General features: G+C 46.9%; 1 protein-coding gene across 1 annotated transcript in view; it reads left to right on the top strand.

Moving 5' to 3' along the window:
- DNAI1 (dynein axonemal intermediate chain 1) overlaps positions 1–14,989 on the top strand; it is a 244,280-nt gene that overhangs the window by 98,926 nt on the left and 130,365 nt on the right. Inside the window, exons 15-16 of the mRNA XM_077816997.1 lie at positions 6,198–6,285; positions 12,701–12,780. Coding sequence (XP_077673123.1) covers positions 6,198–6,285; positions 12,701–12,780 — 168 coding nt within the window. The remainder of the gene's footprint in view (positions 1–6,197; positions 6,286–12,700; positions 12,781–14,989) is intronic.

Genomic DNA, 14,989 nt, shown 5'->3' with positions numbered 1-14,989 from the left:
TCACTGTAAAATGGACCTAGCCTGTCTCTTTCAATTTTTCCCTCCACTACAAAAAAAATCACCCTTTTAGGAAATGATTAGCTAAAGAGTTCAGATTTGTGAAATCCAGGAAGTGATTGGGAAGGGCCTCAACTTGCTCAGCAACTCAACTAATTTTTCCTTTTGAGGGTGCAATTTAGGAAAAGAGGTTTGGCAGTTTGTCCCAAAAACCTCAATACTTCTCTTCGCGTTGGCACAAAATACAAAATGGCTTCTTGCTTGAGGATTTCAGTGTCTTTTATTTCACAGTCAACTGGATAACCTTAAGATACATAGAAGCTTAAAGCTTTAGAGCTACATCCTCAGGGAAGGAAAGAAATTTCTTTATAAGGGTTCTCCTGTTGGCATAGGTAACCCACCGCCCTGAGAGGTGGTAGGTAGATCGATGGAAGAATTCAATTTCGGGGCATTTATCTGCCTCATCTCTTTCATATTGGTGGAGTTGGGCACAGCGATAGCACTGTCAGTTAGTTAGAAATAGGCAAAATCACTCCAGCAAACTTCATGAAACATCAGAACGTGTGTTTCATGAGGGTGTTCCCCGTAATCCTAGCCTGTCTCTGGAATATTGAGCCACTAGGTGGCTCTGCTCTGTCCCTGAAATGTTGTGCAGAAGGTCTGCAGTTAGATCAGTGGGTTTCACTGGCTGGGACCTTATCATTCGGGGGTTGGACTAGTTGACATCCTGAGGTCTCTTCCAACCCTAATCTTCTATGATTCCCTACCAAAAGCAACAGTTGTGGGAATGACAGCAAAGATCTGATTGGCTAGTTGATGCAGTCTGATTAAGGTCCAGGACTAGGAGTCGGAGCTCCTGGGTTCAATTTCCAGCTCTGATACAGACTTCCTGTGTGATCTTGGGCCAAATTACTCAACTGCTTTGAGTCTCATCTGTAAAATGGGGATAATGGTACTTCCCTCCTTTAAGGGAAGCATTTGAGGCTTACTTCACTAATGATTGTGAAGTGCTCTAAGATTATTAAATTAACATACTACTGTTGTTGGGTATTCCTGGAAGTGCATTGGACAGAGATTGGCAACAGTTTCTTTTCCCTGTGGAATTTCTGAATGGCTTATTCAATGAACAAGCTCCAGGAATATACTGTCAGGGACCACAGGTCTCAAACCTCAATCCACAGGGTGCTTAAGAGCTTGTAAATTCCAACCTGCCACCCCATGATGGGCTATTAATCACCAAAACTAGAAGCTTTACTCCAACCTAGGACTTCAGTCCTGGGATCTGATTGGTGGAGCTCTGAGGGTTCTGATGGGTTCCTTGCTTCTATTTAAAGCAAGCATAGGAACAGGAAGTTGCCCATGCAACTAGGTTTACTCTGCTTAGGACTGCTTCGCTTGCGCTACATGCTGCTACTGCCTGTTTCTGATTTCCTGGTAACCTGACCCTTCCTGACACCTGCCTCAGTCTGCCCTCTGGTCTGTCTTGAACTCTGATCTCCTCGTATCTGACCCAGCCTGTCTCCCGACCCCTGCTCCAACCACTAGGTCAGACTGCCAACAATCTGGCCATGACCATTTGAATGGACCACTTAGCTCACAGGAGTGAGCCTGGAGCTGGTCACAGCAGAATGGACTTGGCTAACCCTTCAGGAGCACTGGGCCCACTTGAGTGGTCCGCCCGCCTTCAGGTGGACAACCAAGCCCTGCAGGCCCAGGTCATCCAGCTGACCTCGCATAACCAGCTATTGCAGGAGCAAGTCAGACAGTTACATGCTGAAAAAGCTGCACTCCAGACATGGCTCACGCAGCCCTGTTACACGATGCATCTGCCAGAAAAGTTTGGTGGTAATTACCAGCGATGTCGGGGTTTTACAAACCAGTATCACCTCCTGTTCGTGATGCCTTTCTCAGTTCCACACTACTGGTTATAGAAAGGTGATTCTGGTTATCAGCCTGCCGTCCGGGCAAGCATTAGACTGGGCCCTTGGACACTCCATCTCAACCTTGTGCAGCACTTTACCGGAGAATTACCGGAATCCAACAAACTTACAACAGTCTTGACAGTAGGGGGCTACTTTACCAAAATGGCCCACTTCATCCCCTGCACAGGCTTCCTTTCTGCTGAAGAGACAGCCCAGCTATGGATTAGCGATCCCGTCCGCCTCCACGGCCTTTCAGAGCGCATCACCCCCAACCAAGGGTGTCAGTTCATGGCCTGGTTCTGGCGCAAGGCCTTGTGCCTGCTGGGGGTCCGCACATGTCTTTTCTGCACTTACCATCCCCAGTCAAATCCTCAAGCAGTATCCGTGACATTACATCACTCATTGCCAGTATAACTGGTCCTCACGTCTCCCTTACCCAGAGGTTGCATAGCCACATGGTCTGCATTGTTGTAGGGTCAAAGCTCCATTTTTTACCTACTATGGGTATCACCCCCGATTCCACCTGCAATTACCCCCATCCTCTCCCAACCCAGTTGTCTCAGCCCTAGTACAGTGGATTTCTCGGGCTCAGAAACAAGTGAAAGAACAGCTGGTCAAAGCAAGAGCAGACTGTATGCAGACCAGTATTGATACCAAGGGCCCATCTGATCAGTGGGACAAAAGGTATGGTTCTCCACAGAGCATATCCACACAGACAGATCTGCTCTCACGCTGGACTTTTGGTTCCTTGGCCCTTTTAGGATCCTGTGACATGTTAATCCAGTCACGTTTGTATTTCAACTACCTCGCTCTCTGAAGATTCACCCTGTGTTTCATGTATTGCTTTTGAAACCTACACGGAAAACCCTTTCCCCCACAGGACACAGCCACTTCTTCCACCAGTACAGGGTCAGGGCCATGAGGAAGATGCCCCAGTGGGAAATCTAAACATTGCATGAAAACATCCAACCTCAGGCCCTGGTGCTCACTAATTTAAACTTTAATTCCTTGTTCTTTTTATCACACCCCCCCCCACCCCAATGTATTCTCATTCATTACGAGCTCTCGTTATGCAGAAATAGTTGAATTCCTGAATAGACTCTAACAGATTGTTGCACTATCTCATTGTTTCATTATTATTTTTTCTTTCCTTGTATTCCCCCCGTCTGTCTGTCTGTCTCATGTGTTGTCTCTTCTCTTATACGCAGATAGTTCCTACCCTAAAGAGTTTACAGTCTTTTTGTTCTGTGTTTGTACAGAACATAGTGTGGTCCTGATCTGATTAGAGCTCCTAGACACTATGATAATACAAACAAAAATATATGTAGCATTTATTTCGGAGGGGGAAACACCTACCTGTGTGTTGCTGACACTTGGTTCTCAAACTGTGAATGTTAAGCTGCATGTTACCTTGATGATAACAGGGAAATTTTAAAGCACAGCCAAGGTGCTAACAGGGCCGGATTAACCTTTTGTGGGCCCGGCACCAAACATATTTGTGGGCCCCCCTGGGGGCAGTGGAGCATGGCGCTGGGAGATCAGTCCCCTGAGCAAAGGGCCAGCCAGGGCAATGGGGCATGGCATGGTGGGGGCGGCCCTGTTCTGCACAGCCCAGCGCGAGGGCACTGTTTACAAACTGGCAGTCACCAGATGCAGGGGCGGCAAGTTATATGGGCCCGTGGTCCCCGTGCTCCAGGAATATTTAGGGCCCAGAGGCCTGGCTCCACCAATATCCGGGGCCAGGTGTCTCTCCTGGCCCGCCTGTTTCCCCTGCGCACCTCCCCATGAACATCTCCTGGCCCCGGCTGTTGCCCCAGGGCGAATTAAAAGGGTCCAGGGGCCCCTGGCCGCTGCCACCACCACCGGTAGTGCGGTGGGGCGAAGGCAGCTTCCTGCCAGCCCTTGCTCCGCACCGCTCCTGGAAGCGGCTGGCACATCCCTGTGGCCCTGGGTGGGGTGTCTCCGTGCGCTGCCCCCACCATGAGCACCAACTTCATAGCTCCCATTGGCCGGGAATTGCAGCCAATGGGTGCTGCGGGGGTGGTACCTGTGGGCAGCAGCACAGAGACCCCTCACTGCCCCCCGCCTAGGAGCCACTGCCAGAGGGGTGTGCAGGTCGCTTTTGGGAGCTGCCCAAGGTAAGCACCGCACTCCTCACCCTCTCCTGCACCCCAACTCCATGCCCCAGCCCAGAGCTTGCACCCAGCACCCAAACTCCCTCCCAGAGCCTTAAGCAGGTGAGTGTGGTGGGGGCGGGACTTGGACCTGTTCTGGGCACCACCAAAAATTATACAAACCTGCTGCCCCAGGGCAGAAGCACACTGGCCTGCCTGGCCTTATGCTGCCAGAGGGCCCCTTCCCCTCAGGGGCAGGACCATGCCACACCATGCAACCCCCCACCCAACTCCCCCGACTCTGTATGCCCAGTGCCCCACAGACTGCCTCACCACAAATGCACAGCACCCTGCACACCACTATCCCTGACTACCACCCCTGCCCAAATCCCACCACAACTGCCCAGCACCAGACCCAGAACTCCCCCCGCAGTGCCCCAACACACACAAACCTCCCCCACTGCCCAGCTCCTCCTGCCCCCTCACAGACCCACTCCCCCACACCCTGCCCCCCGGCCGCACTCACTGGCACTGCTGAGCCAGCACAGAGCAGGGATCCCCGCTCCCAGCACAGTGCTAGGAGGCAGGACAGCTGAAGCCCAGAAGCACAGAGCAGCCCCATCTGCCACGGCCCCACCCAGCCCTCCCTGCCTGGCACTGGCGGTGCCCGCGGTGGAGGGGGCGTTTCCTTGCAGGGTCGGGGAGGGACGACAGCCACCAACTTTCCCAGCCTGCCACTTCCACAGAGCGGCAGTCGAGGCAGGCCCCACTCCTGGGGAGTCCGAAGCAGACCAGCCCGGAGGGCAGAGGCTGAGGGCTCCCCTCCACCCCAGTCACTGGCACTGCCTGCCAGTCAGCAGCCTGCCAGCGACAGGGGTGGAGAGGAGCCCTCGGCCAGCCGGCCGCCGGCTGAGAGGAGTGAGCAGTGGGTGGGGGAGAGGGACCAGGGGGTGGAGAGAAGCCCTGGGCCAGCAGGACAGCTGAGAGGAGCTAGCGGTGGGGAGGGAGGGGTCAGGGGGTGGAGAGGAGCCAGCGGCTCAGAGTGCAGCCCAAGTGGAGCGGGCTTGGTGGGGGCCCCTTTTGAACGTGGGCCTGGCACCGGTGCCCTTTTAAACCCGGTACTGGGTGCTAATTCATAGGCTTTAACAATCACAGCATTAATATGGTGTTATACAAACAATGGCCCAAGTTCTACTCCCCACTGCACTGGTGTGACACAAAGCAGAAGTTGATCTTGCCAAGTACAGTAGAATCTCAGAGTTACGAACACCAGCGTTACAAACTGACCAGTCAGCCACATACCTCACCTGGAACCGGAAGTGTGCAATCAGGCAGCAGCAGAGACAAAAGGTGGGAGAAAAAGCAAATCCAGTGCAGTACTGTGTTAAATGTAAACTACTAAAAAAATAAAGGGAAAGCAGCATTTTCCTTCGGCATAATTAAGTTTCAAAGCTGCGTTAAGTCAATGTTCAGTTGTAAACATTTGAAAGAACAACCATAACGTTTTGTTCAGGGTTACGAACATTTCAGAGTTACGAACAACCTCCATTCCCAAGGTGGTCGTAACTCTGAGGTTCTACTGTAAATATTAGTATTATCCTCATGTTACTGATGGAAAAACTGATGCAGACTTTAATGGCTAGATAGATTACAGCTTTCATTTCGTAAACCTTTTGCTCACACTGAGTGCCTCTCTTCTTGAACTGGGGGGTGAGAAGGAACGTGCCCAACCTGAAATACCATCAGTCTGTTTTTGAGAGATACTGAAGTCAACAAGAGCTGCAGGTGATCAGGATTTCTGCAAAAAATCAGGCCACTTAATAGGTGCCTAAATGATGTAGTTGCCTAGCCCAAGTTTGAAAATTTTGACCCAAGAAACCAGGGTGTGTGTAACCTGGGTGTGTGCACATGGGTGTCCTGCTGTGATAAGGTCCCAATACAGTCCATGAGTGGTAGAGGCTCTCTATTCTGGGGAAGGGAAGCAAAGCTCACAGTAAGTAAAACACAGCTTTCACAAGCTGCCGGCTGCTGGCACGAAATGACAAATACTTTTATGTTCAGCTTTTTAAAATTCTTCAAGAAAATGTGCCATTTCCAAGCAACGACAGTCTCTGTATTGTCACCACAAAGACGCTTATTAATCTGAAGTCTCCTCTGCCTGCAGAATGAGCTGGTTCATTCAGATGTCATCAAGCTGTCAGTAGAGGGAACAACGATGGAAGGGCCAGAGGGACTGCAGCTGCAAACAATTGGTATGAGCCCAAGTTCTCACCATCCTGATAATTAGTGACATCAAACCTCTAATCACTCATGCATAGAAATTAAAGCAGAGAGCTCTCCAGGTGTGAGGTGATGGGGAGAGAGACTCTTAAAGAATCCTAGGACCTAATCACATCAGCCACACTATCAGAGGCTCATTCACCTGCGCATCTACAATGTGATATATGCCATCATGTGCCAGCAATGCCCCTCTGCCATGTACATTGGCCAAACCGGACAGTCTCTATGTAAAAGAATAAATGGACAAATCAAGGTTCCTTCCCCACTCCGAACTCTAGAGTACAGATGTGGGGATCTGCATGAAAGACCCCCTAAGCGTATTCTTACCAGCTTAGGTTAAAAACTTTCCCAAGGTACAAACTTTGCCTTGTCCTTGAAGAGTATGCTGCCACCATCACACGTTTTAAACAAAGAACAGGGAAAGAGCCCACTTGGAGACGTCTTCCCCCAAAATATCCCCCCAAGCCCCCTTTCCTGGGGAAGGCTTGATAAGAATCCTCACCAATTGGTACAGGTGAACACAGATCCAAACCCTTGGATCTTAAGAACAATGAAAAATCGAGCAGGTTCTTAAAAGAAGAATTTTAATTAAAGAAAAGGTAAAAGAATCACCTCTGTAAAATCAGGATGGTAAATACTTTACAGGGTAATCAGATTCAAAACACAGAGAATCCCTCTAGGCAAAATCTTAAGTTACAAAAAGACACAAAAACAGGAATATACATTCCCTCCAGCACAGCTTATTATACAAGCCATTAAACAAAAGAAAATGTAACACATTTCTAGCTAGATTATTTACTAACTTTACATGAGTTGTAAGGCTGCATTCCTGATCTGTTCCCGGCAAAAGCATCACACAGACAGACAAATCCTTTGTTTTCCCCCCCACACTCCAGATCTGAAAGAATCTTGTCTCCTCATTGGCCATTTGGGGTCAGGTGCCAGCAGGGTTACCTTAGCTTCTTAACCCTTTACATGTGAAAGGATTTTGTCTCTGGCCAGGAGGGATTTTATAGCACTGTATACAGAAAGGTGGTTACCCTTCCCTTTATATTTATGACAGGACACAAATCAGATGTCAAGAATTATAACATTCAAAAACCAGTTGGAGAACACCTCAATCTCCCCAGTCACTCAATTGCAGACCTAAAAGTCACAATATTACAACAAAAAAAATTTCAAAAACAGACTCCAATGAGAGACTGCTGAATTGGAATTAATTTGCAAACTGGACGCCATTAAATTAGGCTTGAATAAAGACTGGGAGTGGATGGATCATTATAAAAGTAAAATATTTCCCCATGTTTATTTCCAACCCCCCCCCCACTGTTACTCTCACCTTCTTGTCAACTGTTGGAAATGGGCCATCTTGATTATCACTACAAAAGGTTTTTTTCTCCTGCTGCTAATAGCTCATCTTAATTGATCACTCTCATTATAGTGTGTATGGCAACACACATTTTTTCATGTTTTCTGTGTGTATATGTATCTTCCTACTGTATTTTCCACTGCATGCATCCGATGAAGTGGGTTTTAGCCCACGAAAGCTTATGCTCAAATAAATTTGTTAGTCTCTAAGGTGCCACAAGTACTCCTTGTTCTTAAAGAAAGGTTACTCCTCTTGGCTGTTAGCAGATCTAAGTCAGAGTCTCTGTGGAGATGATGGTCTCTAACCTGGGAGAAGGTTTGACTCTCAGGCTACGTCTTTACTGCATGTGAAGCTGTGATTGTAGGGTAGGCATGCCCACTCTAGCTTAAATCTAGCTAGCTTAGGGGAACATAAGAGTTGCCACCCTGGGTCAGACCAATGGTCCATCTTGCCCAGTATCCTGTCTTCTGACAGTGGCCCGTACCAGAGCTTCAGGTGGAGTGTTCAGAACAGGGCGTTTTTTGAGTGATTCTCTGTCTTCTACTCCTGGCTTCTGGCAATCAGAAGTTTAGGGTTGCCCTGAGCTTGGGGTTGCATCCCGTCCAACTTGATTAATTTCCGTTGATGGATCTGACCTCCAATAACTTAACTTGGTTTTTTTCAACCTAGACATGATTTTAGCCTACAGCCAAAGGCAATGAGTTTCACAGGTTAGCTATGTGTTGTGTGAAAAAGTACTTCCTAATGTTTGTATTAAACCATTACTTTAATCAGGTGATCCCTCATTTTTGTATTGTGGGAAGGGGTAAATAACAATTCTCTAGTCACTTTTTCCACACATTTCTTGACTTTATAGACCTCTATGATATCTCCCTTTCTCTAAGATGCACAGTCCTAATTTTTTTGTTCTCCCCTCGTATGAAAGCCATTCCATGCTCTTGATCATCTTTGTTGCCCTTCTCTGAACATTTTCCAGTTCCATTGTATTTTTTTTGAGTTGGGGTGATCAGAACAGGACACAAAGTATTCAGGATGTGGGTGCACCAGGGATTTATATAGAGGCATTCTGATATTTTCTGTTTTATTATCTATCCCTTTCTTAATTTTTTCTCACATTCTATTAGTGGTTTTGACCTATTCTGTGCATTGAGCTAAAGTTTTCAGAGAAGTGACCATGGCAACTCCATAATCTCTTTCTTGAGTGGTAACAGCTAATTTAGAACTCACCCTTACATATGTAGAGTTGGGATTATGTTGTCCAATGTGCATTACTTTGCACTTATCAATATTGAATTTCACCTGCCATTTTGTTGCCCAGTCACCTAGTTTTTGCACTTAACGATCACATATGGATTTAATGATTTTGAATAATTTTTTTATCATCTGCAGATTTTGACACTTCACTGTTCACTCTCTTTTCCAGATCATTAAAGAATATGTTAAACAGTACAGGTCCCAGTGCAGATCCATGGGTGGGATCCCGCTGTTTACCTCTCTCCATTGTGAAAACTGACCATTTATTCCTACCCTTTGTTTCCTGTCTTTCAGTTACTGATCCATGACAGGACCTTCCCTCTTATCCCATGACTACTTAGAGTTTAAGAGCCTTTGGTGAGGAACCTTTTCAAAGGCTTTCTGAAAATCCAAGTGCAATATATCTAGTGGCTCACCCTTATCCACATTTGTTGACCCCTTCAAAGGCATGATTTCCCTTTACAAAAGCCTTGTTGACTCTTCCCCAACAAATCGTGTTCATCTGTGTGTCTGATAATTCTCTGGTACTAAAGTTAGACTCACTAGCCTGTAATTGCCAGAATTGCCTCTGGAGCCCTTTTTAAAAATTGGTGTTACATTGGCTATCCTCCAGTCATCTGGTGCAGAGGCTGATTTCAGGGATAGGTTACAAACTATAGTTAGTAGTTCTGCAATTTCATATCTGAGTTCCTTCAGGCTAGCTGCCTAAGTACTTACCCAGGGTCCCAGGCAGGCTTGTGTAGCCCATGCTGAAGCCTGTGTTGTTGTGACTTCATTGATTGTGGTACCTGAATTATCTAGATTAAAGCTAGCATGGATCTGCCTACATGTGCTGCAATCACATCTCCGATTGCAGTCAAAGCAATGGTCGTTTCTATCTAGATGTATCTAGTCAAGCTCAACAACGTTACCCATCTCCCTCTCACCTAAGGTTAACCTCAACTAGCTACAACAATGTATAAACTATCAGTTCCTTGCCTCCGTCACACCAAGAGAGAACATAACAATCGCCATATTGGGTCAGACCAAAGGTCCATCTAGCCCAGCACCCTGTCTTCCGACAGTGGCCAATGCCAGGCGCCTCAGAGGGAATGAACAGAACAGATAATCATCAAGTGATCCATCCCCTGTCGCCCATTTCCAGCTTCTGGCAAACAGAGGCTAGGGACACCATCCCTGCCCATCCTGGCTAATAGCTATTGATAGACCTATTCTCCATGAACTTTTCTAGTTCTTTTTTGAACCCTGTTATAGTCTTGGCCTTCACAACATCCCCTGGAAGGAGTTCCACAGGTTGTCTGTGCGTTGAGTGAAGAAATATGTCCTTTTGTTTGTTTTAAACCTGCTGCCTATTACTTTCATTTGGTGACCCCTAGTTCTTGTGTTATGAGAAGGAGTAAATAACACTTCCTTATCTACTTTCTCAGTCATGACTTTATAGACCTCTATCATATCCTGCCTTAGTCATCTCGTTTCCAAGCTGAAAAGTCCCAGTCTTATTAATCTTTCCTCATAAGAGCTAAGCCGGGTTAGCTGTCTTGCTGTAAAAACATGCCTATTTTGGGAGAGAAGATATAGCCTTACAGAGCTTGCAGAAGGAAATTCCCTTTGCGTAGAAGAATGTTTCAGAGTTAGCAATTTGTAGAGAGTGTAATATATTTGTGAGAGGGAATTAGTTTGATACATGCTGATGGTGAGTCACAATATAGGATCTCCAAGGAATGAGGGAGGGAACTGGGACTGGCTGAGTAAGGAGATTGGGAGTCGGGATGTAGGGGGACTGGGAGTTTGGAGGGAGGAGACTTCGCCTTTTGGGGCAATGGGACTGGGATAGAAACCTAAGGAGTGGAGACTGGGACTAGCAAAGTGAGCAGAATGGACTGGGGTAAGGAACCAGTGGTGGGGCAGGGGTTTGGGGGGGGACAGACAGAACAGGGACCGATTGTGTGGGATTGGGTGGAGAAGTCTGTGCCTAGACCACACTCCCATTCAGATCCTGGACTGGGACCCTAGATTCCTGACTCGCCTTCCTCTGCTGTCAGCAAATATTTGTGAAACCCAATGGTAAAGTGTCTCGTCCCTTTCTAGGGTTGGGCCACATAGACGATAACAACCTACTACTGCTATCAGTTACTTTGTTAACTCAAGTGACAGGGATCTGTATGGTGGATCTAAAGGTTCCAACCCTTCTGATATACCATGTAGGTGTCACTATGATGCTTACATGATGGAATTTCATGGGTCGGGGGAAGGAATTCCAAATGTTTAAAAAAACTCTAGGAACTTACACACAAACTATATTAAAAGAACGTTATTAAAGTTGCAAAGTCGAGCACTCAGGAGTTAGGAAATGCCAGAATTAAGGTTGCAGTGCAATTTGGATTCACCCTGCAATGTGTGTACGAATTATGAATGGAGCCCTACCAAATTCACAGTCCATTTTGATCAATTTCATGGTACTAGGATTTTTAAAATAGTAAATTTCACAGTTTCAGATGTTTACATCTGAAGTTTCATGGTGTTATAACTGTGAGGGTCCCGACCCAAAAGAGTGTTGTGGGAGGTTGCAAAGCTATTGTGGGGGGGGGGCATCACTTTTGGGGGGGGGGCAAGGCTGACCTTACAGGTGGGTGATTGTCCAGGGCCCCATGGTCAGAGGGGTGCTGTGGTCCATCCCTCCCCCCATAGCCAGCCCAAGGCCACTTTAACTCCTGAGCACTGGGCCCAGAGTTGGGGAGGGGCAGGGCTGGGAGCACCCCAGCCGGGGCTTCCTATTGTGCGCTGGGCTCCAGCTGCTTGTCCCGGTAGGGCTGGGGAAGGACAGGACTCCCTCTTCCCTGGGGTGGGTTAGACCCATCTCTGGGAACCTCCCCTGGCTGCAGGAAGCTCCATGGCTGTGCTGCCTTTGGAGCTGGAGCTTTCTGCAGCCAGGAGAGGTTCCCGAAGGTGGGTCGGATCTCCCCTGTGCTGCTGGGGGCTCCTACTGTGTGCCAGGCTCCAGCTGCTAGTCCCAGTCAGGCTGGTGAGGGACAGGACTTCCTCTTCTCTTATAGGAGCCACTCCTCAGACTGGGCCAGACCCACCTCTGGGAACCTCCCCAAGCTGAACTGGGACAGGGTCAGGCAGCAGCTATTCAATATTTTGTTTTCTCCACATTGTTCAATGTGTGGCTCCAGGCCTTATTTACGCCCACTAGTCAAACCCTGCCCTGAAGACATAATTATTAATTTCCTCCACAGGCTTTTCTGTGGGCCCCATCACTTTAATATCTGAGAGCTTCACAGACATTAACAAAGGACACCACATCCTTGGATCCAGAGATGCCAAGGTGGAGCTGGAGAGAGAGGACTTATTCTCTTTCCTTCTTTAAGGTCATCCTGGAGAAGGATCTGTTCTTGAAACAGTGCACGTGTGGTCCATTTAGGTTCTGATACTATGCCCATTGCCATGCTGAGTGCCTTCCAGAAATAAGAACTGAGATTTGGCAAATTTGATGAGATGTTCTGTGGGAACATAGTGGAGTGCAGGGAAAGAACATCTTTGATATACTGTGCTGCTGAGGAGGGGAGAGGCCGTCATCTAATGCTGCCCTGGATCAGAGGCTCCGAATTAGCAGGTGCTTAGTACCCACCGGCAGCCAATATGAAAAAATATTTTTTCAAAACCTTCATTGATGGAATTTGTGCAATAACAAAGAAACCTATGCTTGATATCATGGCTGTCTTTCTGATTGACAGCTCTCCCTCTCTCTCTCTCTCAAATAGGTTGTGGAACTTCCTTTGATTTTCACAAGAAGATAGATTATTTATTTCTCGTTGGCACTGAAGAAGGGAAAATCTACAAGGTAAAAACCATTTCAGGGAAACCTCTTTTACCTCTCATCACTGCTGTCTATTTTATAGGGTTGTCATCTTAGTCATTTCCCCAGAATATGTAATAAAATGCAACTTCGGTCCTTCAATCAGATCTCCATGGGTGGACTCCGATGCCCATGGGAAGCCCTGGTGGGTTGCTGGAATATGCCTGAGTAGAGCCAATTGCCACTGGGCTCTAAAAGAACCTCTATAGAATAGAATCTTATATAAAGATTTTTTTGTACAAACTGCATCCCAGAATACAGAATGCAACTGCAGAACTAAATAAGAAGGGAGTGAGAGAAATGAAGAGGGATACAGCCCCTGCCTCTGAGCCCATGCCCTCATGACTATGAAATGGCAGGAATAATTTAATCTGCTTTTTATTAAATCATAGGACTTTCTAGCCCTCTCTTTTGTAGAGAGTCTTGAAAATGCAAACTGTAACCAGTGATAGCTCGAGAGGGAAGTCTGTTCCCTGTCCCGCTCCCATTACACGCAGCGTTCCCCTGGCCCGGCTTTTGGGGTCTATTAAAATTATAGCCACAGGGCCTTCAGTTTGGGTGAGGACCTTTAGCCTGTATATGGCTGGTGGGGCAGAGCTGCCCAGAACACAGCTATGGCCGCTGCAAGCTCCTTCACAGCCGACTGCCTTCAGCAGACTCCTCTGCTGAGCTGGAGGATATTCTGATGTGGCTCTCCCTCAGTCCCCTGCTGAAGCTGCTCCACTCTGAGCCTGCCTACTGGAGCAGACCCCGCATACAAATAGGTCCATGGATCGCTCTAGGGCTTAGACCAGAGATAAAAGCCTGGACACCAAGAGTGGGGCAACAGTGCGCATGCTCAGACGCAGAAATTTCGGACCCTAGGGAACTTTTGCTGCAAAAATTTAGGTGCTGAGTGAGGTTAGGCTGCAGCTGAGTGGGGGGCTTGTGGGTGTCAGTGGAGCCCAAAACGGACTTTGGCACCTAGGTACCTTTGTGGGTCTGGGCCCTCATGTTTCCACATTGTAAAATGAGGACATTGATCCCAGCCTCAATGGGAAGATGTGGTGATAAAGGCCTTGATCTAGCAAAGCACTTGAAACCTGTGCTTTCATGCTTTGCTGGATTTGGGGAGGAAGTCTTTAAAGTCTGTACAATGCTAATCTCTGCCAGAGCATGTACACAGCTTTTGGGCAGATGGGAACATAGCAGCCCACAACCTCCAGCTTATCTAGGCAGTTAGTTCTTGCAGAACTCTCAGAAATGTTAGCAAGTGTCCAGAGGTGCTCATTCCCTTTGCCACCGTAGTGTTAATTAGAAAGACGGGTCTAACTTCAAATATTCGAGAAGAATGAAGAATCAAGGGTAAACTCCTATCTGGATGGACATGCCTATAGACTATTTGTTAAACTGTTTTAAAAAGTGAGTTTCTGAAAGCTTTTATTTTTCCAAGGGGTGAAAACTTCCTAACAATCAGTAGGATAATATGTTAATTTTTTAGCTGCAGAACAATTACAGTGAATTTCAGAAAATAGTGTGATTAATAGCATTTCTGAAGCCAAGAAATCATTATCTTAATTACACACTGGTCTATCTACTGCCCTTTTACATAGAGGACAAACTGTTTCTGCATTAATATGAACATATAATGGAAAACAGCCTCTTTACATATTACCCACTGGTTTGTGACTTGTTCAGACCTGTGTATTGAAAGGAAAGTTGCAGTTACACGAACCCTGCAAATTCAGAGCACGTCTTTTAAAGTGATATTAATTATGAGATCGAGTCTTGGGATAGAAGCAGCGCTCAGCCACTGTGTGTGTGTCCAGCGACACTGCAGTGACACCGTTAGACTATGTCGGAGAAAGAGAGAGATCTAGTCAAAGTCTTTGCTTGGGTTCTACTTAGTCCTTTCTGAAAGAGTTGGCCTGAGAAAGGACTAAAAAAAAGCTAACTTAGCACCTCAGGATCTGGCTCATAAGAAGTAACAGCAACAACTTTAAACCCTTTTTGATTTTTTTCAAAAGGTTTCTAAAGAGATCTGAATTTTCTCAGTCCTAATCTGCCTGAGGCTGTCAAGATGGTTGCTGCCTATTTGATTTGTACTTTTTGTTCCCCATTATAAGCCCCCTTTGAAAAAATTGTTTCTTATATTACCTTGATACATAGCATTTCTGTAAGTAAACTAAAGAAACCCAACAGGATTCTGAAGATG

Source organism: Eretmochelys imbricata, chromosome 5, assembly GCF_965152235.1.
Source record: "Eretmochelys imbricata isolate rEreImb1 chromosome 5, rEreImb1.hap1, whole genome shotgun sequence".
In the NCBI taxonomy this organism is placed as follows: Eukaryota; Metazoa; Chordata; order Testudines; family Cheloniidae; genus Eretmochelys; species Eretmochelys imbricata.
The sequence above is the reverse complement of the archived record's forward strand: the minus strand, read 5'-3'. Positions and strand labels throughout refer to the sequence as shown.